At 37.9% G+C, this 27500-nt stretch overlaps 1 protein-coding gene across 2 annotated transcripts in view; it reads left to right on the plus strand.

Moving 5' to 3' along the window:
• Positions 1-27500, plus strand: part of GRID2 (glutamate receptor, ionotropic, delta 2) — a 734176-nt gene that overhangs the window by 606085 nt on the left and 100591 nt on the right. For both annotated transcript variants that reach the window (XM_010586162.1, XM_010586163.1), the window contains one exon: positions 20111-20249. In XM_010586162.1, the coding sequence (XP_010584464.1) occupies positions 20111-20249 (139 nt within the window). The remainder of the gene's footprint in view (positions 1-20110; positions 20250-27500) is intronic.

Raw genomic sequence — 27500 nt, forward strand, 5'->3', positions numbered from 1 at the left:
AAGAGGGTCATGAGGTGCAACTCAGTGTTAGTAAAACCTGCTGGTGGGACATGGCAGCTGGGAGCACCAAAACTGTTGTGGGACTTGAGAAAAAGAAATTCACAGAACTTGGAAAGTGAGACGCATTTATTTTCAGAGAGAGATCTTACCACCGTACCAAGTGAATTTTCAGCACAACTCTTTAGAATCCACTAGAATTATATAAAATATTCACTTGGTTCCTACTGAGTGAGGGGAAGCTATAGATAAATCTCTCCTTCAAATAACAAGCAGGATAGTCCTTAATTTCCTAGAAGGAAAAATGACACAAATTTAATACGGTTGATACCAAAATATGGGAAACTTACAGACCAATTTAAACATAAAGACTCAGAAGACCTCAGAAATCCAGTGCAAAGGAGTAAGAGATCCATTTATAATGTCAGCCTGTATTTCACATTCAATTTGAATATAACAAAAACTATATTAGCTGAAGCGTTATTGTTTACTAATCCTTGTGAATACAGACAAATGGATGTAATTTCCATTGACAGGCTAACTGGCTATTGTGATAATTTTGCTTCTGTTTTCACTCATCAGCTCTTCATTCAGCAGAAAAACTCTGCAGGTTTTATTTGTTTTGGAATAGCAAATCTGTTGCTATTAATTGTGATTGGCATGTCTTAAGTGTGGCAGCATGGGACATTTCAAATACTGTCACATTCACTTAAGAAGTCTTTCAGCTGCTGATTTAAAACATGACAAGGTACTCATTTCTGTTATCAAAACACACAGCCAAAGATGCTTTTATATCCTGCACTGTCAGAAACAAAGCAGCATTAACCAAGGATTCCTAGTGCTTTGATAGTGCTGGATTCTTTGGGGCTAGCAAGCGCATTTTGGCATTGTCTTATCTTTCTTTCCTCTAGCTAGAGGAATGATTTGCAAGCACACAGACTGGCTCCAGACTTGCCACATCTCTGAAGACAAAAGAGGCCTTTGGTGCAAAAATACAAATCACTCCTTAAGAAAACTCATAACCTATTTTGATTGGAACAGAAAGGACTTCTTTTGCTTGTTTCTTCTGAAATAGTTAAAAAATCTGAAGATTTTAGCACTGTGTCACGTTATATTTTCTTTCAGCCTTGACTCTGATGTTCTCATCAAATTCTACTAACAGGTTTTAACCTTTTGCAACTTTTGAAAGATCAGAGAAAAATACTGTGTCATTGTCTGTAGACTAGAGTCAGCACAGACCAGTCCAATAGTTTTTAAGGCAGGTCTATGATTACTATCATGCTCAGTTGCAAAATTTAAGTACTTTGAATTGTTCCCTCAAACGTAGATTGAAACTTAATGTCACTGGTTCTTATATCATTTAAGCTTAGGTCTTGAACTTGGCTTTCTCCCCCCCCCCCCCCCCGCCATGTTGGAGTGACCAGTCTAGGTATCTTTTTGAGACTCTCATAATTTAGAGGTATATCTTCTCTCAGTTGCCCTTTTAATTTTATGTTGATTCATTACAGAGATCAATGTGTATGTATTTATATACATTATTTTTGTATTTGCAAGATACATGTGATGTTTTGTTAGAAGAGACGATTTTGACAGTAGACCTGCGATGTAACTGGGGAGGCTCAATTAATATAAAAGTGTATAAACTGTGAAGTGGGTTTTTTTATTCTTCATTTAAACAAAAAAATGATGGCCAGTGCACTGAAATGCTTTGTCTTACTACCCAATGTGCCCACTGAATCTGCAATATACTGTGACCACTAAGAAGGCAGACACTTTTCAGTGATCTTGGCCATGCTGTGCTGTGGATAATATTAAAAACAAATGCTTCTGACTCTGAACTACTCATTCAGGCATGAGTAGTTCAGATAATATCTGTTATCTCCAAGTTGTTTATTTATGTCTAAAGATGAAGCAAATTTGTAGATTCAGACTGTGGAGGATTTCAGTTATGTTGAAATTTAGTGTCATGGCTTCTGAATTTGTTCTTTTCGACTTGCTATCTTAAAAAACTACGTAGAAAAAGCTCTGTATTTTGCTTCTTTTCAAAATTACCTTTTGCCAGTTGGACAGAAAATGTTGTTAAGGTTTCCTTTTCAGTGGGTTTCCTCTCTCTGTCCCTCCATATTTCCCCTTGGCTTCTCAATCTGCTCCTCACAGGTTTTGCTCTCTGTCTGCCTCATGCTGCAGCTGGTGGTCACCATTGCTGTAGCATTCTTCTTGGGTATCACTTGTGACCCCACTAGTCCTGCTCTTCCTGCTCTTCCTGCTCTTTTCCATTGGCCTGGCTCCTCCTCAGGCCTTTATTATTATATATTCAACAAAGCTAAACAGAGAGAAGTGCAGAGTCCTGCCCCAGGGGAGCAACAACCCTGTGCACCAGCACATGCTGGGGGCGACCCAGCTGACAGCACTGGCACTGGTTGCCCAGGGAGGTTGTGGAGTCTCTATCCTTGGAGATATTAAAAAGCCATCTGAACAAGGTCCTAGGCAACTGGGTCTAGGTGGCCCTGCTTGGGCAGGGGTTGTCTGGACAAGATGGCTTTCAGAGGTCCCTTCCTACCTCAACCAGTCTGAGTGATACATTATAATGCTGTATCATATAGTCTTTGCTCAGCTTTTGTGCTATTCTATACAACCACATTTTTCTTTCTCTTCAGCCCTGGCATTGTCACTATACCCTCAAATTGTGCCCTTATTAGAACACACCAATATTGGAAACCTGCCATATGAACAGGGAGCAAAGAACTGTCTCAGAGAGGAAATTTGGTTTACTAAAAACTTTACTAAAAGCTTCATCAAGATTAACTGAATCAAATCACTGCAATGGCACAATGTCTATTTATACTTGCTGAGAACCTAGTTTAGCTTCCTGAAGGTTTTCTATTAGCTTTCTACTACTTGATGGGCTCTTGTTATGAAATACTCTAGAGAGCACTCTGCTTTCACCATTACTGGAGAAAACCAATGATTTAAGAAACAGAAGTTCAGGATTTAGAGTTATTCCCAACACTTTTTTTATAATAGATTGGTTTTTTTGAGACAGGTGAAATGCTGTGTAATTTTTACCAAGAACTTGCAGAGGAATGTTCTAGAGGATTTTATTTTGAGAGCAGCCTCTCAAAATTTGCTTCAGAATACAGTGATAAGCTTACTTAGTTTAATAGAATTCAACTGAATGTAGAGAAAATAATGAAGTTATATAGAAAATTACAATGTTTTGTATTTAATATGAAAGACACAATAGAAAGACTTTGTCTCTCTCTTGTCCCACTCTGTTCATTTTACTTTGAATTTTTCTGTAAGAGGAGGTATTTCTGAACTGGGCTGGCAGGATTTTAGTTTATGCAGGTAAAGACGTAAGGCTCTGTTTCACTTGGAAATGTCTGTAAGAAAGAGAACCAGGCAGGTGATTTTTTATTTTTTTTTCTGTAACAGGAAATATGTTTAAAATGGCTGAATGATTCAAGATTTAATCACTTCTCAGTGATTGCAACAAAAAAAACATTCATTATAGTTTTATAAATAGGATTTCACCATAGGATAATGGGTGCTTGAAGTATTACCTGCAAAAGTATTATTTTCTTCAGAGTTCTTAATACTCTTGCTTAACCTAGAAAAGTTATAAAATAAATTATGTGAAAGCATCACTGGTGGGCCATTTTTTTATCCCCTTATGTTTTGGTTAGTTTAAAATGCTGGTCACAACTGGAGATTTTGATTGGTCATCGGTGGTGTAAGTAATGGCCAATTATGTTCATAATGCCCAGTTAATGAGCAAATCTTACTGTTTGCCTTCTTTAAATTACATTTCATAAGAGCAATAAAATAGACTCCAAGCCTTGGCACTTCTAAGTCATTATAATACTTTTCGGATGGTTAAATCTGCTCAGAATTCTCAGTCTTGTTCCTTGTATTACCACCCAAGGCGTGATATAATCCTCCTGAAATGCACTGCCTGGAGTGTGCTGTTGCTTAATAAATTACTCCATCTTGCTTATCTCACTCTCGGCATATCCCTATCAGCAGGAAACCATTATGCTGTAACAATGTATTTTCTTAGTGACATTTTCTCTTAATTAACTGTACACCAATCTTTATGTATTTAATATTCAAAGGAAAACTCTAAAAGCATTTTGAAAAAAAATCAATTATATCTTCATGTGTGATATTTAGTGGTGAAACCTAATTATTTTTTAAGTTTAGAAAATCAAAAAAGATCCAGTGTAAAGGCTTTAGGACTAAGACCTAGTTCCTAATTTGGATTCTGTATCTGATCTGCTGGTTGACCATAGAAACTTCATTTAATATCTTGTATACCGGTTCTTTAGTTGTAAAATGGAGATATTACCTATCTTCCTTCATAAAAACTTGTTTTATATCTTCTGATAGAAAGCAAAACTTAAATGCCAGTCTCATTAATTAACAATATCAATTGCTCTTCAAACTAATGCCAGGTCTCAGCACGTTCCTGTAACAACAGGAGGAAACTTGCTAAGCATAAAATGCACAGCACTAAGCTGGGAAAATGAAAGTCAGATACCAAACACATTAGGAAACAAACCAGTTTCTACATTTTTCTAGCACGTACACCAGCAGGTATATTTGTGACATTATAGTTCCACCTTTAAACATGAAACCCCCAAATTCTCATTTTATTATATTAAATCTAGGCTTACATGTTAGTATGAGTATGTACCTTCATAAAGTCATCTCTCTGAAAGAGGTCCTGCAGCTCTCTGGTACCCATGCTCCTTTTCTGCATGTCTCAATGGTTTGGCCAGCCCTCTTGACAGCATCAAAAAAATAACTAAATTTTGGCAACTGTGTCCTATGTCTCAAATGCATTTGGAAAGTACAAGCCATCACTGGAACTGACAACATATACTGAGAATTATTGTCATGTATACAGTACACATTTGCAAACATTGGATGTAGCTTCATGTGCATACCACTTTCAGAGGTTTATTTGATTGTCTCTTTTTGACAATGTAATTCCAAGGAATAACCATGGTCCAAGTAAACTGTTTGGTAGCATGGGCATTTGTTTGCAGCAATGTGATATCACTAGTGTTAAAGTGCCAGGGGATATGCTTGGATTTTCCCCTAAATTGAAGTTAAGACTCAGGCCGTTCTCGGAAGCATCTAAAATAATGGATTTCTATATCTTGTGTGCACCTGCTTGCTTGAGTAATAGCAGTGGGTACATGAGGCAGTATATTTAGAGATGTGTCTGACACACCTTCTGTGAGGAGGTGGAGAATGAATGGTGGTGTGAAAGCCCAAAAAAACACCCTCATTCCCCTAGGACTAGCTCCAAGCCTGATTAATTGACTGTGAGAAGGTAATGTCTGTCTGGCTATAGTATAAATGCTGATCAAGACCAAATGAGGCAAAAGGGAAAGCAGAATTAGATGTCTGTGGCATCTATCAATTTCTGTGGTCTTTCAAAAGCATCCTGAGGTGAATATTTTACTCAGAACGGTTTCTTTAATTGTTATGATTTCTAATACGACTTTATACTATATTTGGGTAAAGAATAGATAAGTTAGAGTCAGATTAAGTAATCAGTTTTGACTTTACAGAGTTCACCTGTGTATAATATATATTTAATTGAGGAAATGAGGAAGAACAATTTAGCCAGGAACTGAATGCTTCATGCGTGGAGGAGGACTGTAACCCACATTTTTATCTGCAAAGGTGTTTAGAAGCTGAAGAGGCAAGCCTTACTTGTCCTGCTGTTTGATTTTCCTGCACAGAAGATTACACTTAAGTTGGCAATTTTGGCTGTTTAAGGTAGGGAGGAAGTGAGAAATGAGTTTTAGCTTTATTAAAAATACTCCCCCTCTGCTTGGATGACACCAGCTTCATCTACAAACTGATGTGCCTTTTTCAGCAGAGGAGATATCCAAGGCACCAGATGAACCTGGCTTTAGGGGGGAACCCATGGTAGTTTTCCATTGCTTTTCTGATCTGTGGGGAGTCCCTCCTCTGCAACAGCTGTGCCAGAGCTGTATCCACCCATGTGGCTCTTCATAACACCAACTGGTGGGTAGGTGCCAAGAAAATTGCCTGCAAACTGTAAAGGCAGGAGTAGCAAAGAGGTTTTGAAGCTGCTGACAGGAAAGTCTCCCTTCCTCAGCTGTTGAGTTTTTTTTCCTCAGACCTCTTGTAATATTAAAATGTGTATAAAAAGAGTAGGCCAAAATTAATATTGAAAGGAAGGAAATAATGATACCAAATTAATCTTTTGATTAAGTTAACCAACCCGTTGCTTTCCTTGATTGCTGAGATGAAGGTCCACTCTCAGCAAATATGGGAAAATGAGCACTGTTGGTCTTTTTATTTGTATTTTTTATTTAGTCAGCTTCCCAGCATGCAAATTAAGGGGTTTGCCTTCATTACAGCAGCATCCTGGTGTAGGAACCTCCTGCTGCTTAATTTCTATTCTTCCACTGTCAATAGGGAAGGGAGAGATCATAAAGTAGGACTTTACCTTTTCAGTGCTTTCAAAGTTAGTCAGATGGTGTTGGGTTAAAAATGTGTGATACCTCATCTACCAGACAACAACTGAGATGAAGGAACACGTGTGATTTTGACTGAAAAGTCTGCTTCCTCCACACTAGGATAAAGATAACAGTGAAGGGGAAAGATAGAAAGTCTTCTGCAAACGGGCTGTTAAGGAACCATGACAATAAATCTGTTGAGTGGGAGTGAGTGTTTGTTTTTCATGCCCAGATATACTTGCTAATAGAACATTTTTAGGTATAAGCATGTATTCCATTCTTACAATAGCTTCTTTCATTTCTATATCTATCCCCAAAGAGGATAACACTCACTATCCACTAAAGTCATCTTTGAAGTCACTTTTCACTTCTAACAAATCCAAGTCATGATCTTAAACAGGGTGATAGCTGATTTGCAGTAAAACCCAGGTTATTCAACTTTCAAACATAAGCATTTGTATTAGCGATTTTCATCAATAAATGACATTATAGCATTATTCTCAGTGCAACTTAAAAGAATGAGGGTTTTGTTCTTTCATCTGTTCACTATGAACTGTCATAGTACCACTTTAGGTCATCTGTGTTTTAGAGATCACTTTGATAACAACATTACAGGATGTACCTGCAGTAGAATTTTAGTCTAAATTTTAAAATGTGTTATTTAGGAACATAATTAGAGTTTCTGCATTAGTGATGACTGAATTCTGTAAGGTTAGGAGTTCATGACAGAGAAGCACTCTGAAAATTAAAGGATAACTAGAATTAGTGACATGAAAACTGAACTAGTGTATCCGAGATGTCTGTGATTCACTTGCCTCTGAAGTCATCAGGTGCCACTCTGTGATGATGGATGCTTGGAAATCTTGCAAGAATAGATTTATAAAGCATTTCATAATACTTTGAAAATTCAAGCAAAAAACTATCTTTCAGTATGTGATCTTTTTCAAAAATTCCATTCACCCTCAAAATCTGGAGTCACAGAGCTGTGTAGAGGTAAAAAAACCATGATGCAGAAAAGTACCTGTCAAAAGATGCAGGGGCTTTACTGGAATTATTGTTTGTCCTTATGGTCTCACTGAATTGTCTTTTGTTTTGCTTGGTTCATAGTTGCTCAGTTTTAACCAGAGGGGACTCTTTCTCCCTTGTGTTCATAATGTCCTCCCTGACAGGCTTTTAGCTAAAGCAGCACTTTAATACCTCATTAATGACATTGTTCAGTTTAATGTTAATTGTATGTACAGATGGCCTGTTTTCAGTCCATTGTGCACAGTTCTTTTTGCCATCCCGGAACGTATTACGTATAACACTGTCAGTAGTCTATGGAAAGGCCACCACTATGCAAACTGTATGTGACAGTTAGCTTCTTAGCCACTTAAGAATATGTACCGTAGATGATAATTGTGGTTGATTGTTTGAGGCTGTAGAGCATTTGAATCCAGCCATTAGTAATAGGGAGATTGCATCTCAGCATCTCTTGAAATCTAATCAGAAGGTTGCCAACGTGCAATGTTATTTGTTAAGATCAGGTGCCAATATTCTCTAAAATAATAGCGAGCATATATCATTTTGATGCATTCACAGTGGCTGCAAATAATGCCTTTATATGGGCAGGCAGTCAGGTGCAATCTTAAAAAGCACACATCACAGTGCTATAGAAGAGGATCCCAGGAGCTCCTTGTGTTTGTTACACATGCACATTGAGCTCTAGTCTGTGTTTGCCTCCACGTGTGTGTATAATTATATCATGTAAAATTATTGTCCTATGTCATAAAAGCGGCAACGAAAGATTATCTGTCAGAGCTTCTTTTGAGCAAACAGCTGTTGGTAAAATTGCTAGGCTTATTGCACAATTATTTATGATTATGTAATTGAATGGTACTGTATTTGCTAAACCCCAAATTAAATTTGAAACGCTGCTAAGTCTTCTGATAAAACAATGCATTTCAGCAGCATTAATATGAAAGATTTTGGCCAACTTACTCATTAGAGGTGGGCAGCAAGCCTCACAGTTCCAGTCTGGCCATAGTTATAGCAATCAAAAGATTTACTTTCAAATATCAAGACTTGCATGATAGGTCAGCATCTGGATATGTGTAGCAGAAGTCTGGTAATGCTTCATCTAAGAGCTCCCAGTAACTTCAGCAAATACAAGTAGACGCCTCCATTTTCAAACTTTAGCTCCAGTCATTACTCTTCTTTTGCAATGACAGCAGAAGAGAAAAACAAAATATAGTTTTATGATACATTTTCCAGAACTTTTAGAAGCACTGTAAAGTCTATCCATCCTGTCTCTGTGTAATTATGTTGCACAAGTCACTACAATGTATTGGCATTAAATTACTGCACACTATTATGTGTAGCATTTTCTTTTATCTATGATGCACTTTGATTTCCAATTGAGAACATATTTAGCTAATTTTGCAGAAAGATGGAATTTGACCATGGCAAAGTTGCTAATATCTGAAAGAAGTAATTTGTTTTGTGGGTCTAAGCTTAAAAGCCAGGAATTAATTCCTATAGCTCTTGAAGATTCATACTGTAAATACTACATAATAGAAATGCAAATCTGATTAATGTATGTTGTTGAAGTATCACTGATACCAGGAGAAGCTAGACCACAGCCATTTGCTATGTGGTGATATGATGTGCTTCCCGTCCCAACTTTTGCCTCATTGTCACCATTTCAGTAAGATGGGTGGAAAGAAACAATTTATTATTGGGAAGAGAATGATAAATATGCTATAACTAGTATGTTATGCTAACATCATTTTAATCAGGTAATTATTAAAGGACTGCTTGGCCTTTAAGGACATTGATTTAATGGGAATTAATTTAATGATTGAACACTGTTTGTGTAACATTATCATTGCTAGTGATGCAGAAAATTGGAATCTCAGCTCAGCTGAGAAGAGGTTAGACTTTCCATTATCACATTAGATCCCTTTCTTCTGGAATGCAGTTATTAGACCCTTTTTTATACTTTTGGTATATATTTAAATATTTGTGTTTTATCTAAAAAATCCTGATTAGAACAAGTAAGTAAAAATGTTCATCATTGTACTGTTCTCATTTTTAATCAGAGGCTTGAATATATGTTTAATAGAGCCTTAAACAAAGTCCATTAGATTTTGGTTTTGACTTGCTGTTGCTTCTCCTATGAAACAAATTTTCTCTGTTTTCATTCTCTGCAAACCTGATCGTTATGTTTAGGATGAATAGGGGTTTGGTTTATGGATTGGTTTTACAGCTATAAAAAAGCAGCAGCTTTAAAAAGTAGTAGCAGACAGAGCACAGTTCTATCTAGATTATTCTAGAGGCTGAATCCTGCGTGGTCTAGTTACAGCTTAGGAGTGATTTAAAAGAGACTCTATAACCCATTTGTTCTCAAAATGGAAATGTTGAACATTTAGAAAGCCTGTATTCAGTACCTGAGGATTAAGACAGAGTTAAAGCTGACTTTTACGGGTACAACTCCCATTTACTAAAGGGATGTTCTATCTGGCTGCCCTCCTTGATTTGCCCTTAGCAGTGCTATTGTCACGAATTATTTTTCAGCTTTATAGAGCCTCTAACTACTGTTGTGTATAAATTAGATCCAAGGAGAAAAGGGGGGCTCTGCATAAACAAGTGATTGGAAGCATGTAGTGAATAGCTGTGTCTGACAGACTTTTGCAGATAGATTAATTTTCAAACAAAATTTTAATCAAGGATGTCTATGACAGTTCCTGCTCTACCTTGGCAGAGTTTTACAAGGGAGTCTGGTGGCCAAATGATTAGCCCTCTGTCACTAGAATGAAGCCATTGCAGTAGAGAGAGCAAGCTGGGCATGTTTCGTGCGTGAGCAGGCACAGGCAAGATGCAGGAACAACCACAAAACCATGTAAGAAATGCAAAGATTAAATTTATTTTCGTTACCTCACCAGCCAGGGGATGCCTGAAGTAGCACCTGGGCAGAGGCACACAAGCGGGGATGCAGGCACCACGGAGCTCAGTCCGTGCTAGAGGATCAACGAACCTGCTGTTCTCGCCTGTATTTCAGGGATTTGTGCAGGCATAGTTTACCACTGCGCTTTGATCCTTCCCACAGCAGGGCAGGAATCTCAAGCACGTTCGATAGGGTGCCTCTATCACACAGGCCTACGTTATCTAAACATAGATGTTCTACTTATCCGACACACAAGGCCAAACAACAATTAGTATGATATATATGTTTTTCGACACCTCAGATGTAAGTCACTTGAGCGTGTTTAAAATCCTTCTCACCAATCTTCCATTATTTTCCCACACTTGGCATTTGAAGACAGATAGAAAAATAATTTGATAATAGAAGTAGCAAAGACTCAAACATATAAACACTCTGTAGATTGCTAATCCAGTGGTGAGCCAATACTGTAGCAGGCTGAAATGCTTTGCAGGGGGTAGCGCTAGCTCTCTCCTTGGTGCTAGAGCATTTTCTAGCTTCAGAGAGGGAGGGTTCAAAGAACATGACTGAGGATCGGGTGTTTCAAGCAAAATAATTTGTGAGTAGTCATTTGGGCCAGCTTTTGGATGTTTCTATTTGTCCATCAGGTTATGTGTCAAGGCTGTCCAACCAGGTTTATGAGATGGGTACACTGGGCCACAACTTGATGAGGGCTTGGTGGCAGTGCCACTGGTCCTTGATTAGCCCCAGCATTTGAAATATCAGCATGGGTAATCTCTTCCTATTAATGAGGAAACAGAGCTGAGCAATGAGCCTTAGTATGCAAGTCAAATGCCAAAGGCACATTCAAACAGATGCACAGCAGTAGCAAATGGAGGATTTTCAGAGGGAGTTTGCAAGATATGAAATATAACTTGGAGGTGATTACTGGCCAGCAGTAACCAAGAGTGACAAGGTAGCATGGTAATCTCTTTCAGATTGGGGCTGGCTCATGCCTGGCCTCCTCGGTAGGAGGTTGGACGGAGCCTACATTTACCTGCACAAGGTTGTGCATATACCCTGAGGTTAGCTAACTTCCAGCGTTGTTGATAAGGCTCTATAAGGATGTATAAGATGCAGCTTTTCAAACCACTTTACAGATTTCAGATGACTAGGAGTGATTAGAAATAAGCCTGAAGGAGAAGAAAGATCGTATCAGATACTCTCCCTGTCACATAAAAGGGGGAAATAAATGAGGAGAGCTTTCTTTTGTGGATCATTGCTTCCCTTCTGGGAGGGCAATGAGGGCAGTGCTTCCTACCCAGCTGAAAGGAAACAATCTTCCAGGGAGCAAGTGTAATGAGATTAGTCAGGGGATCATTACACTAACAACAACAAATGGGAGAGAGTAAGTGATTGTTTAGTTCAGAATTAAGACGTTAAGGGGAAAAAAAAATTAATCAGGGCACCAAATCACAAAGTGAACACATTCTTTAATTGCCTGTAGACCAGTGCAAGAAATCTTGAGTAATAAACAAGAGCAGTTGGAATTACTCACAAATATAGATTTGGTCTTCATGGTGTTACTGAAATCTAGTAGGAACATGTGACACTGGAAAGTACTGAAAAACAGATGAACAAGGTGGGCAAAAGGGGGAGAAGAGTGTCACTATGTCAAAATGGCATTAGGTATTTCAGAGGCATTGAGAACTTGGAAAGAATTGATCTTAATTTCTTGTGGGACCATGTACTAATGGCTGGAGCACAAAATGAGGTGGGAGTCAATATCTGCTGTAGACCACCAAATCACACTTGTGTAGATAATGATTGACTCCTCTAGTGCGTATCTGTAATGCATAAGGGAAAATGTGAGATATAATGGGGGCATTCAATCTGAATGATGTATGTTTCAAGTCTCAGGCTGCCCATGCTGAAGCATCTTGAATGCACATATAGAGCAGATGGGAACAAAAAGGAACATTGATCGCACCAAAGAGTTAGAAGCTACAAACTTCAGGAAAAATGACATGGGGAGCAAGTGTACACAGAGGTGAGTCAGAGTTGAGAAAAACAGGAAGCAGGGCTTTGAATATTTTATTAGGAGCTAAAGAAACCTTAATGGTAATGGTGCATTAGGTGAAGGTGATACCATTCAAAATAGTTATGCCAGATAGGCAATAAATATTTCTCTTCTGTTCTTAGGAAAAAAAACCAAATTAAATACTTTCCATGTCAAGAGGATGTTAAATGGTAGCTACTAATGTCAAACATTTTCAAATCAGCAAATCCAAACAAATGTCACCCAAACAATTTAAAAGAGCTTGCTAAGGAGCTTCCAGGACCACTATTTGTGGATCTCAGGCCTGGAGCGTTGGGCAGGTTTTAGAAAGCTGACAAAAAAAATCTAATGTAAAGCCTGAAGACCAAAATGAACCTTCAACTCAAGTGTTTCTTCCATCTTAATATATGGATGTAACAGCTTGAAAGACTTCACAAATATAGACAGACACTTGACAGTTCCAAAAGATATCACCATTAAAAAGTCTGGTATTGAAGTTATATAGTTATACAAAACATTAGTATTTCTCAAAGAGTACAACAGCCCTTTTCCTCAAAATCATTCAGAGAAGGAGGAGAAGGCTGTAGAAATAACGGGAAAAAGGAAGCCAAAGTGTGTCCATGGCAAGTACACCAGTGGCATACAGAAAAATGCTTTGTAATGTATTGCTAGGAGCCACACCCAAGCCAGACACTGAACAGTGCCTGAAGAGAGAGTATATGCCTGGAAGCTAGTAACAGAGGATACACAAGGAGATTTTCAGTATAGACAGAGATAGGATATGTTTGGTTTTTCCCTTAAGCACAGTTCAACATATAAAGGACTCCTGTTCAGCAAAAAGAATAGGCCAGCTCTAAACTCAGGAGAGCTCTAATACTGTTGGAGTAGGCATATGAAAATGTCTCCTCTATCAGTTGTATGCTAGGAAGATAGACATCAAAAATTCATCTAATATTTCAAATTTTGAGAGTAATGAATGCCAACACTTCCATGAATTTACAATGGCTCCACTAAATTGTTTTAATGGTAAATAGAAGAAAATATGAAGATTTCTAAATATTTCAACATTTTTAAATGTTTCAAATATATCTTTTGAAGTGATTTTAGTTTCTCATTTATATCCCGTTTATTTTTAGCAAACTAATATGTGAGAATATCTTGACAATGAAAAAGCCTGCTATGCATGACTTCTACTATTTTATTAAAAAAAAAAAAAGTTGCTTGATCTTTTGGATATGATGGAACCTTTTATAATCACTTTAGTAAAAAAAAATGGTTCTCTTCCAATCCTACTGCTTCCAGTGAACCAAAAAAACCCAATTCCTATAACTTACTACCTAATATATTTGGAGTATTGTCACAGTATTAATAGCAATGGTAGTAATAATACCTAGATGCAGTGCTCTCTTTTTAGGAAGTAAGACCTGAAGAAATGTTTCATGTGTGAAACAAAATATCTGAATGTCTCTTTTCATATATAAATTAAAAAATAAACAAAAATCACTACATTTTAATAAAAACAAAATGCTAGGGGAGAAACAGGTGGTGTGGTGAATAAAAGCAATAGCTGGCTCTTGAACTTGTCCAGACCTTGTAGAATCTGGCTGCCAGCCCTGCCTCATGCTCAGTTCCTTCCCTACTCTCAATTCCCTGCAATCTGCCAATATTTGCAAGGCTAGGGAATTCAGCCACTGATTTACAAGCTTATTTGAAAGGCATTACCAATTCAAGGGGTTGTATTCTCCTGTTGAAGAATACATGCCATGCCTGCTGTGGTCAATGGGTGTTAACTTCAGCACACAATGTAATATTACAAACTCAGGTTATGACATGCCAGCTTATAAGCTATGGAAATGACTGCATTCTGCACAGTTCAAGGAAGAAAGGAAAAGTATGGGTGAAAAATGAAAAGAAAGGAAGAAAAATTCATGATGAGAGATTTTCCAACACCTTCCAAGCTGCATTTATTCAGCTGGTACAAATAAGTACAGGCTTCATTGACTGTAGAGGTTTGCGGGTTTTTTTGGTCCTATACTGAATTGAACATTTCCAACTGAAAACAGGAGAGATTTTATATTATCAAGAAAGTTTTTAACAGAACAATAGCAATAGCTAATGCCTTGAAAGATTCTGCCTTTGAAGAGCTCTGCTTTGCAGAGTTTTGTAAAGATATCAGAGCTCAAACTTTAGGTTTTGTTTCTCATGGCAAAAATAGCTGAAATATAAAATGCCTTTGCCTCTTTGTTAATACAAACTACTCCCCTTACACCCACTCTCTATTAATGTCCCTTTCACAAAGAAAACATGAGATGTACATTGATCTAAACTGTTTGCAACAGAACTCTACACTTTATATTTGTGCAAATGGAAATTGCAGATGCACAGCATAATTGATGTGACTCTTCTAACAAGCTAAAGGCTAAACTGCAGCCAACTCCCAGTCCTTTGTGTCTTTTTCCAAAGGCCAATAATTCACTAAATGTGGGCAGAATTTTTGCAAGAAAAAGCAAAACCAAAATCTGTCCCCAGATAACCCACCCTATTATTTTTTCACCTTCCTTTTCCAAGCACAGTCAAGATCCTTGCTTTCAAGTTTGATAGTATTACAGTTCCTCGACAAAACAGTCACAATTAACATCTTTTTTAATGGTTCTCAAAATTACCTGAAAAAAAATCTCGCTAAAACTCCTTACACAGAAATTCAGCTTACTGCAGACCTGCAGCAGAGACTATTGCAAATTAAATGATTGAAATTTGACAAAGTTATTCGCAACTGAGATATCTTCTTGAAGTGAGAATGGTAGGGTAGCCTTGATGGTAAGTATTGGTGACAAACTGAGTTTTGTCTATAATAAGAACCTAGTCTTTGGGATTTCCCTGACAGCTGTGGTTATCACAAATAGAAATTGCAAGCTGTGATTCTTGTAGTCTCCTTCTTGTAGGAGAAGGGCAGAGTCTTCTCATCCAAGCCTCTCTCTTCACATATGGGGTAGCTGCAGTCCAACTCTCAACTCCCCCCAGAAACATCATTTAGTAGAGTTATCAAATTCAGGACATAGAATAATTGTGGTTTATGGCTTTTCTCTGTGTGTGTAGCTGTTTAAAAAGTATGTTTCAATAATTAATCTTCAAAAGGCATTATTGTTCTCAATAATCAATTCCGAGTTTTCTCAACAGTGTGGGCTCTATGCTGCCAAGCTGTTTGCTTTGGTAATAGTAAAAAAATTATTTTTGAGCTGGTAAAGCAAATGAATTTTATTTGTAAATACTGTGCATTCCCAGTGAAGTTGTTAAATTGATATTAAATCAGAGAGAGATCTTATCTTGCACATTTATTGCATGAATGACTGGTAACAAAAGTTGCATCACTTTTCAGCAAGATGGCTGCTACCAGGCCTGATCTCAGAAGTGCCAAATGCAGTTAAAACTTCTCCAAGAAACGTTTCACCATTTCTTTTTTGTCCACAGAAAAGAATTTTTTCCATTTCTATTTGAAATGCTTTCATAGTTCTGGACTACACAGACAAATGCAGTTTCTCTTCAGGCAAACAGTTGACAAATCCCTGAGAACAAGATGTTGGAAGAAACAGCCTATGCATTTTGAATTATTCAAATTTAGTCCAGAGTTATGGAATACCAAGATCTCACCAGGCTGTGATCCTCAATTTCCCTGTTTTGTCCATTTTTCTCATGATTTCATTCCTCCTCCTTGCCTGTAATCCTCTCTTGTGATTTTTTACTTGAAGAAACCCTTAAACTTACTGTTAACAAGAGAGAATAACTTAAAAGGTATTAGAAATCTGTATGGGAGCTGTATAGGTTCATGTTTTATCTCCTAAGGTGGGGTTTTCCTGATATTTAAGTCTGTCATAATTATACATTGTATTGTTTGCATTGTCAAAGCAATGAGTTATTTTTCTTACCTTCTGATATTTAGCATGAAGCACTTGGAAAGAAATGGGACTAAACAAGAATTCATAAGATAAGTTGCCGCCTAAGCCTGTCATCTGAAGTAGGCCAGCATTAAACTAGTCTAGGATTGATGAAGGAGAGCTGCATTAGATGAGAGTGGGAGGACTAAAAGTAATTTCTTTCACTGGCACTTCTACAGTAATTCAACTCTTTCAGAAAACTCCCAGTAAGATTGATTTTTGCTAGTTCAGTTTACTCTAGAAAATCTCTTTTCCTTCCTGCACATGCAATCTGAAAATTTGAAAGGCAGATTAGATTTTTAAATGACTTTTAGTACACTTCAAAACTGTCAGCTGAATTATACTAGGAGCTGTAGTCACAACATAGGTAATCTATGGGTATTGGCATTTTTGTGCTGCATTATACCCTTCTGCCAGTGTACTGGAAGGGACAAGTCAAAAGATTAATACAGGCTCTGTATTCATTTGAGGTCTGTCTCTTAAGATGACAAAGCAACTCCAGGACTGCTGAGTGTTGTCTTTGATTTCCATTTGTTTCATGAGCAGAGCTCAGTATTTTTAAGTGTTGCTCAGCACGCTACAACAGTAGTTTTTAGTATAACCACAACCAGCATGTTAACTCCCATTGATGAATTTTGCTATAGGAATGAGGTGTGATAGCACAGATTTTACTCTGGTCATCAGCATGTGTTTACATGGCATCAGGTGGCCCGTTTGCCATTAGGGGTTATTAAGCTTTGCTGTTATGATATGAAAGATAATAGCAGGGAAAGACTTGTTTCGTCTTCTTGGCTGCCTCCTCCCTTGCACCATGTGTCCTGTGCATAGCCTCTTGTAACTAGAATATGCTGTCATCCATAAAGATGTCCATGAACCTGAAACTCATACTAGATATTGGGAAGGAGAGCCCAAGGAGGTTTATATGCATGTCCCTTCTGTATACTAATTTACAGTGAACAATTGCGACTGTTAGGTCTGTAGTTCTTCTTTGTGGTAATGTTAATGGAAAACCAATGATTGTTGCTCTCCTGAATGACTTGGTACTCTTCTGCACTGAGAAAACATGTAAATTTGGACTGAAAGAAAACTCTGGAAAGTTTTATCCCTAGAAACAAAATCGGGGGAAGGGAGCAAAGAGGTTTCTTAAGGTGAGCTGTCATGGTTCGGGAAGTGTTTTAGCAAACAGTATGATAGAACAAGACTGTATCACATTAGGTCTCCTAATAGCTGCCAAAGAAATGATACTGTGGCAGTAAAAGATCTTTGATTTTTGTTTGTTTCCTTCTTTCACTGGGAGAGGCGGACTGCCCTGCCCATACTACTTAAAAATCATGCACCTATGCAGTAGCGGTGTCAGTCTTGCTTTAGAAATGGTGGTTTAAGAGCATCAGTGCAAAGATTTTAGAGTAGGGACAGGAGTGATGAATTATTTTTATATGTGTTTATTGTACGTGTACTTGGATGCAAGCTTTGTCCTCCATCTTCATTTATTGACTACTGATATACAAGGTACAACTGTGAGTTAGGAACGAGACTTCACAAACACCTGGGTGAACTAAAAGCACTTGGGATGACCAGCACTCACAGTTTTTTAAAGTCTGTTGTTAACATGGGTGTTAAAAAAGAAAAGGTAACAGTGAATAGTGGGGACAACCTTACCAATGTATGGGAAAACTACACTGTATGAACAGTAGGGGAATGCTGTGGCTGAGAGGTCTATGAAGACTTTCGTGGTCACTTGTTGCACAGCATCCTCGCTTGAAAACCAGAAGGCAGGTGTGTGACTTTCAGTGGTCCTCTCTTTTCTGACATTTCATTTCAATTAAAAAAAAAGTCAGAACTTAAAGTTTTACTCATTAAGCTGAAAAATGAAAACGCAAGGATGTCCAGGAGATCATTGGCTTCTACTGTATCATTCTGCCCATTTCAATTCAATATGAAGATTATCTCCAGGAATTGACACCTGAAAGTTAAAAGTACAAACAGCCTTTCCAGATAAATTGATATCGCTGTCTGCTCCTCTCATTTCATTAAAAATCATTGTTAAATGAAGTATTCCAAAGACATTGCAAAACTTGTTGTAAAGCAGAAATATTCTATTAAAAATCATTTAAAATTTATGTGGGAGAGAAAACCAAATCATCAGATGTTGAAGTTAATGTTCATCTTTTAAAGTCCTTATATTGAAATAATATCTCCCAATCTGATCAGCAGAATCTTATTTCAGATAATTATATGGCATCTTGGAAATAAAAGGAAATTTATTTCTGACTGCGCAGGTCTAATGCAGATTTTGTCTTTCAGTACTGGAATTCTTAAAAGGCAAAGGAATTCAATACTTATATACCAAAAATATAAATGGAGACAGTTATTATTCCACATGTTACAACTCCACATCACTGAAGTAGGAAAAAAGCTTCAAATTTGTTTGTTGTATGGTGATGCAGAGTTCCCAATGCTTTGTATAGTTAGGACAAGCTTTGAACAAAACAATAAGGTGATTCTTCATATTCAAGCATTGATTAAATATCTAGTTCATGTACATAATTGAAAATTATTTGTACTTGGAATGGGAACAGTTGTAATTTATATTCCCTTTAAACCTACTTGCAAGGGAAATGTGAAGGAATTTTTATGTAAGTGAAGATCCAGCACAAAATATTTCCAGATGATTGACTCTGTAACAAACTGCTTTTGCAAATCCTAGGTACTGTACCATCATAAGATTTTGCATCTGAGAAAGCTACCTCAAAAATAATGACAACTGTTCAAATTGAAGAGTATAGGGGGAGAGGAAAAAGTTGAATGTCTTGAGCAGTTGACTGTGGACGTTTTTTGCGTTCACTTGTTCCCTCTAGTTACTTGTAGCTGTGACAAAACTTAAACTGCAGGGAAAATGGGTATTTTTAAAACAATGAATTTTCCTTCATCTAAAAATCTGTGATTTGTATGTTTTTAACTGAAAGACCTCTCTCAAAGACTCCGAACTAGTGTGTTTTGGGGGCAGCTATTTGAATAAAAAATAATGCTTTTCATGGCTTGCTGAACTGGGGTCTGGTCACACAAGCAGTGCTGTGCAGCTCATCCTGGTAGGTTTAACCGCTGCTAATGTTTTGTTTACTTGGCAGGTGGATTTTAAAGAAAAGCAACTATGGGAACACAAAACAATTTTGCATTCTTCTTCAACACGTGATTTTTTTTTTTTGCATGTCCGAGTTCACTCGCAGCAAGTTGTACACATACATATGGTTCTTATGAGCATCTGCCTGCCTACAGAACTGTGAAAAGTAATTGTGTTTTGATGGGGGTTTTTTACTTTATGTTCTCAAGAATGCAAGAAAAACTTAATTAAGGTTTGTAGATAAGATCTCTAAGGAACGAACGTTGTAAGAATTTACTTTTGCTAGTTTTGTTCTGTGATCTTGAAGTCTATTTCCATTACTGGACGGGACTGGCAGATGAATTGCAATTAAAGGCACAATAGCAAAAGAAATTAAATACAGTAATGATGGCTGACAGTGTGGGCTTCCTTCAGTGCTTTTCATTGCATAGAAAGTGTGGCTCCAAGTCCTGCTCAGTTTACTAAAGCACCTTGCTCTAGTAAACTGCTTTACCCTGTTGACCTTGGGGCCTAGTTCTCCTGAGAAATGCATAAGCAATGAGGATCTGGGTTTCCTTCTGCCAAATGAAAACTCTTGCTTTTCCTTCTTCCCCACAGGAGGAGAGGTTCCATACACAACCCTGGCAACCCGACTGATGATGGGAGCTTGGTGGCTTTTTGCTTTGATTGTCATCTCATCCTACACGGCAAACCTAGCAGCTTTCCTCACCATCACACGCATTGAGAACTCCATCCAGTAAGTTGATAATGAATTAATTGAGGGAAAAAGGAGAGTGATCATATGTATAAATTTATATATACATGTATACTTATATATAAAATATATACTTATATATATAATAAATATATAAAATATACCCAAACAATAAGTATATACATGTATACTTAAATATGAGAAAAGAAAGAAATTTTTATCATCCTGAGAAGTAGTTTGGAAGTTAAAAAAATGACAATATACCATAGATTGCCAGTCTCCCTGAAGGCACTTTGTCTTTAGGATCAGAATTGTTGGCATCTGGTAGATACTCTTCTGTGGCACATATATATACATGTGTATGCACACATACATATTTTGAAAGAAGCAATTGAGTTTGAGATAACCAGTGTATCAGTATTTGAAATGGGAAAGTATAAATTGTTGCTGTGTATCTTCAGGCTATGCTTTCCATTCAAATGCATTCCACAATACTTGTGCTCTGACACTCTGATCAGGAGGAGCCCAATGCTTCTTCAGTGTATGGGGAGCTCAAAGCTGAATTCACCTTTTCTTGCCAAGGCCACAAACAATAAAAATTCACTTACTAGTCACCTTTGCTCCTTGTGCTCCCAGATGCTCTCTTACTACATTAACAGATCACATTGTTCTCTTTTTTCTGTCTATTGGTTCTTTTGCTTCATGCCTCCCTAACATGAATGTCCTTGTCTTCCCCTGTCCTTTTTATGGTGAACTGTTTTTCTGTCACACCTTCCAGTCCTTTTTTCCAGATCATCTCATGTCTCCATACCACAGAAACCTTTCTAGGTCTCCTACCCTCTCTCGCTGCCCTTTTGTTCTCCAGTCTCCTCTCCTTCAGCAAGCTGCATGCTGACTTATCCGCACTCCCACTGCTCCAGTGACCTCCCCCACCGCCAAATCCTTCCTCTTGGGTCAAAGCAGAGACTGGAAAATACAGCAAAGCATTAGCTAGCCCAGCACTCCAAGCGGCAGCTGGCCATTTTTCCATAGCAGGTTTTTAATCCATGAAAGTATGTGAGAGTGGCAAAGTTAGCCCTTCCCATAAATCCTTTGCAAAAATGATAGAGTGACTTTAAAGAAGAGGCCCATTCTGCTGCATTTCTTCTTCCAGAAAGGTATGAACCTGACCTTCAAGTCAGGCTCTATGCTGACCTTAGGGAAAATTCAGTTTTCTCACTCCAGTTGTTGATTCATGTCCCTGTCTTCTGTGTATCATCACCCTAAGGACTTGCTGCCTCTAGTTCAGCTGCTTTCCAAATCTCTTTGAAGTGAGCCACTAGTGTAGACTGGGCAGGGGGAGCCTTGACCTCCTGTGAATTCATAGGTTAGGTTCAAGCATCACTGCATGCCAGCCAATCACCGCGGTCTCACTAAGGCACTTTTCCTCTAGGTGAAGATTTTCTACATACTAAAACCAGTCCAGGCTTTGACAGCACATAGACAAGTAAACATCTGCAATAGCAGCCGAGTTTTATTTGCGATTGGGAGCCAAAACTCAGACCCAAGAGCAGAAGCAGTCCCTCACTTTAGGTGCATGGTTATCTCCTGACTCTCCCCATTAAGAGCATCCTCTTGCATTTCATAAACCCTTTCTCTTTCTCCCTGAGCAGGGGCAGAGGAGGAAGTTGGTGTCCTGTGGCCCAAATTGTGCAGGCATTACCAGTCCTTATTCGTTCCCCATTGGAAATTGTCTGTGGTTGTTATACTTCCTTTCTGAGCTAACAACCTCAACACTTTCATCTATTAGAGGGCTAAACACTCTAAGACAGACACATGTAAACCAGACTAAAATCACATGAGCAAATCATTCCCCTGATGCAGTTGCATCACCAGTTAAATCAAGTTATCATTTTCTTTTGAGATCTGAATTACAGACTTTGAGATCATGGAATACTTCAGGGGTATTTCGACACAACCCAACTGTTTGACTCGGTAGTCCCAATTATAATCCCTTCACAATTTATTGGGGAGTGAAATGATATTCTGCGTCAATGTTTGTCAACGTTGATCTTGAGGTTTTGAGGGAGGTTGGTGTTTTTATATTTTTTAAGTTTAAAAAGCTTTACATTTGACTAAGGAGCGTAAAGAAATAACATGGGAATTTGTACATGCAAAATAAATAATAATGATATATTCATTGATTCAGTTTGTCCTCATAAATATGAAATATGCCTCTGCATCCTGCTTTGAAATTATGTCCCTTCTAGTTTTGAAGTAGTCCAGAAAAATGTTCAAATTGCGGTGACAAATGTCTGAGTTTTCTTATCATGTGTAAAAAAGAATAAAATATATCCAAACCATAATTTAATACATCTTCAGCTTTTTCATGCAGTTTATTATGATGTCACTAGAAAACCCTCAGTGGAATTCTGAGGTTATTATGTACAGTTGGGACTACATTGGTCTTTGTGCTGTATTATTTATGGGCAAAGTCACTGAAAATGTTTTATTTAGTAGAAAATGTTGCAGCTGGAAAGCTCCTAGAATGAAAGAACGAAGACATTTTTCAACAGCACTTGCAGCTCAAAAACAGACTAATTAGATGTGTTAAGTATCCGTTAGGGAATGAAGTTATCCTAACTATGGGGGGAGTGTAAAACTTTAGTTTACAAAACTGCCAAAATTGGAACTCAAACCAACACATAAGAGAGAGGCTGTTTGTTTACCATGCAGAATTACTGCAAAGTGGGAAACATGAATAAGCAATAAAGAAAAAAGCTGATGCTCTTTTTTTTTTTTTTAACAGATCAAATTGTACCTTGGGGAGCTTTGAAGGCCAGAATGGAAATGAGTTTAAGTATTTAAAGAAAATAAACCAGATTCTGCTTGTAGTGCTATCCAGCCAGCTTCAGAGAAGTCAGAAAAATGAAAGAAACTGAAGTCAGTGGGTTTGCACAGATGTAACAAGTAGTTAATAGGCTTTCATTTCAGATTTCCAGCTAGCATCAGATATTACAGTGTGTTGTTGAAGGTACGGTCCTTGTGATATCTTCTAAGAAAGATAGGAGGATTCAAGCAGCCCACAGCACATTTCATTTCCATGAAACATTTGGGTAGTTACTGCCTTTCAGCTTTTGGATGTGTAGCCAGTTTCTGTTCAGAGCTCTTGCAGCTTTCCTTTCTCAGCTGGCATGAAGGTTGGGCCACTTTTCCTAATCAGTGCCTCATGGTACCCAGAAGTCTATTTTGAGAAGAAAAGCATACAAATTTTTTTAGGCAATGCCCTAGGGGGGCCTAGTGGAATGTTCCCTTTCCCTAGAGTCCCAAAGTAGATCTTTGCCATATAACCTCACTTGAAGTTGATGGCATTTGTTCTTTGCTTCACTGATTAATTTGGATCAAATTGCTACAATTTTTAAATGAACTTAGAGGAACAAGAAGAGTAAGAGTGGACGTTAATCAACTTTTCCAGACAAATGGCTACTCTCAATACCTTTGGGATCTCAGCTTTTCATCTTCTGCCAACAGGCAATATCAGGAGTAGAGGCACGCAAGTCATAAAGTAGTTCCTAGATGCATCTTTTGTTCACGCTTGACCCACATTGCAGATGACATTTAAATCAAGACAGTCAGCATTTCAAATGCCAAAACATTGTGGCAGCAAAGCAAAGCATAATTTCTATGTTCCTTAAATCTTTACATCACTGTCTCAAATGCAACATGAATGAATAGTAATTAAGAGTGGCTTTTCTTGGTAAATGCCAAATAAATTTGAAGGTCTCGAGCTATTTCTCATAGGTGCTGATGCTGTGAATTTCATCACTGAGCCAGTTTTGCCATTACTGTGTTTTATGATTCCTTCAGGACAGAATTAGAGTCTGTTGGCAGAGACTGATTTTACTCAGACTACTGCACTGCACTGTTTTTCTGGGTAAAGGGAGGGTGCCGCCACCTTCTCACAGGCACTGAAATTTTGCAGGAAAGTTGGGGGAGTGGGGTGGGCAGAGGGGAAGTCAAAATTTGTCATTTGAAAGGCCAGTATTAGGTGGTTTCAAGTTTAAATCTAATCCACTTCTAAAAGTGTGGAAGCTTGATTAAGACTTTAGATTGTATGCATTATACAGGGGAGAGCCTGCGTCTTGTGTCTTCTGTAAAACAAGAAGGTCCCATTACGTTCTCCATGTTCTAAGTAGTAGGTCCTATTTGATAGGTGAGACCTCTGCCTCCGAATAATGGAGGCATAGCAGTAAAGCATGTCTTTTGTCATCCTTGTTTTGCCTAGTCATTCTTTTCACAACATTTTTCCTAAACCATGATTCACTTCAAGCCAAGATGTCCCCAAGGCTTTAAAAAACTCAATACAACTGCCTACAAGTTTTCTGCAAGGGGGGGTTGCACAAGAATGCAGTAATTGGAGTAGATATTTCCTTATGCTGAAAACCAGAATGTTCTTTAACCTTTCCTTTAACATGGTTCATCCAGATCTTCAAACTGGCTAGCAAGCAGTATTACTAGTTTCTGACACAGCTGTCACTGCCAACAAGCAAATCTCTTGGCTTGCTGTGCCCTGTTCCCTAAGCCTGCCTGTGAATTAATCCTTAATGTCCTAAGGAAAAAAAAAAAAAGGCAGCATTGGAAATCTTTATCTGAATTAGTCATAAATAAAGACTTCAGTGTAAACCATGACACCAGTTATTTTCTCCTAAAATTTAGTGACTACTTCTTGCAAGCAGTTCTGTGTAGCAGTCAAGTCTAACAACACGGCTAGCCTAAATTGATCTATAGCCCAGATCTACAAAGATACTTTGATGACCAAGCCTCTGACCTCAATGGTATTTAATCACCCAAAAAGGAATTTGGTTATTCCTTTATGGAGTTGACCTTTTGTTTTTCTACATTTTCTGTGTATTTTTTTAAACACTTTTGGCTCACATATATGAACAACATGTTACCAATTCTAAGTCTAGGATTTGAATTTATAGAAGTGGGTATACTTTGGGGAAAGAAACATATGCAAATCCTAATACATTGGGGGTTTTTTTCTTTGCATTGGAAGCAGAGATAATTTTTTAAATTACAAAGTAATTAATTTGTACTAAACCAGAAAATGAAAGTGACCTGACAACTGCTGCCTGACTAAGGTGCAGAATACTAAACAAAATCAACAAATGCTGAAAAATGCATGTGTCTGTTAATAATCATCCTCAAATGACTCAGTTCATCTTCAGAATAGCCCTATATTGTAGTTAATTTGTATGGGATAATATTGGTATTTTCCCAGTAATTATAATGAGAAAAAGACTTACCATAAATACCACACATAACATTTTTCCCCACAATGCTCCATGAGCGATAACCAAAAATAAGCTGAACTTTGACCTGACTGCATGGTCACTTCCCTAGGAGTAGAATTTTTCTATATACAAGCTCAGTTAAAGGTATTTTATTTTATAACAATTTTTTCAACTATATCTTCTTTTTTATTTTTTAAAAATTTTTATCATTCATTACCTTATTGCTTCAAAATTAGAAATTCAAAGGGATGAATGTTTTAAAATGTGGGATTATAATTCCCTTACTCATGTTAGATCCACACTTTGCTTTGCAGGTAGTTCAACTGAGATCAGTAAAACTATTGCAAAATTAAATCCCCATCCAGTGTGGATAACGGTATCAGCATTTGGGCATCAAAGGATACCCCATGGGAATTAATCAGATTGACAAATACTTTTTCCTTATTTTGAGATCTGGTGTGGCAGCTGTGTGGTGAGACTGGGTGACATAGTGAGGCTGGGCATTTATGTCTCCACTAAATGTATCGGTATGAACAGAGAATGGGTTGTTTAATCCAGGAATAAAGGTACATCAAACAATGTGTAACCTACAAACTAGGCTGGAGGCAAAGTAGTTATAAAAATTCTTTCTTCTGGAAAGGAACCTCAATAGTTTAATAATTTTATTAGTTCTGTCAAGGTCTGTCATTTCTCTTTGTTTTGCTGTACCTTAGCTGCTAGGTTGTGAATGTCATAGCAGTAGTCTGCAGAGTTGCAGGTTATAAAAAACAGATTCTAAAAAAGGTCATATATATTATGATCCCATTTGACATGTTTGTGTAAGGGGATGAAACCACTGATGTGATAGGTCTTTTCCATTTTTGCAGCTTGCCTATGCAGCAGCATACGCACATGTATACCTCAGAGGCTGCAAAACTTCTTTCTCACTCCTCAGCGTAGGGTCAGGCGAACCAAAACTTGGGATTTCCTGCTGACAACAGCGTTTAGTGCGTCTGTAGAGTTTCACTCATACTTGTCTTGCTTCTTGTCCTCTTGCCATCATTTTCTCAGCATAGAGCAGCACCTGCTGCAACTGTGAAAAGATGCAGAGCAGGGCAGCTGAGAGGCATCCTGTGTTTTAGGATAGCACACCAAACAGTAAAGAACTGCAGACTGTAGTTAATGCTAGACTTGGCAGCTACAACATGCCTTCCTGAAGGCATCAACATAATTCTCCTTCTTGTTATTTCCCTGCCGGTGATGCCTTTGTGTGTGATGGCACTCTTGCTTGCTTTTCAGACTGTTTGTAGTACCCTTCCCATACCTGATGGTAGTACGCTTGTGGACTAACAGTTTGTGTCTTGTGTTGGTTTGCCTTTCTGAAAATAGCAAGGTTGCTTTTAAAGCCACAAGCTATACAGAGGAGCTGGTTTTCTTTTGTGCTGTTTCTAACCGTGCTGTTTTGTGGCAGCAGCTACACATATCATTTGTATACCAGTTAGCAATAATATTTCAGAAAAAAATGCTGTTGCTTGTTATATTAGAAATTGTATGGCTACACAGAGTCTTGTAAAGTAATGATTGCAATTTTGCTAGGTGTCGTCACTTGAAACTGGAGACTCAGTAAATACTTTTTGTATACTTTTCTAGCCATATGTATGACAAATAACACAGCAATTACAGGACATTACAATATGCATCCTGCGACAGTTCATTGCACTTCTCATCACTGCCAGGAGATACAGAAGTGTATTGGCGGCAGCAGCAGTAACACAGAATGGGTGAATATAGTATGTTGTATTTATCTAGTGCCTTTTCCAGTGATGCTTCTGACAGATAGATAGACTGTCAATGCAACAGTAGTACACCTACTTCTACACAACACATTGCCTAATGGTGAAACAGAGAGAAATTCGCACCAAGGCCCACCGCTGTCTACGAGGGTGCCTTTCTGCAGAGCTGCACCCCAGCCCGCATTGTTGCAGGGGATTATTCCTCCCCAGGTGCGGGGCTTTGCATTTGTCCTTGCTGAATTTCA

The sequence above is a fragment of the Haliaeetus leucocephalus genome, unplaced genomic scaffold, assembly GCF_000737465.1.
Source record: "Haliaeetus leucocephalus isolate CR32 unplaced genomic scaffold, Haliaeetus_leucocephalus-4.0 Scaffold140, whole genome shotgun sequence".
NCBI classification, from domain to species: Eukaryota; Metazoa; Chordata; class Aves; order Accipitriformes; family Accipitridae; genus Haliaeetus; species Haliaeetus leucocephalus.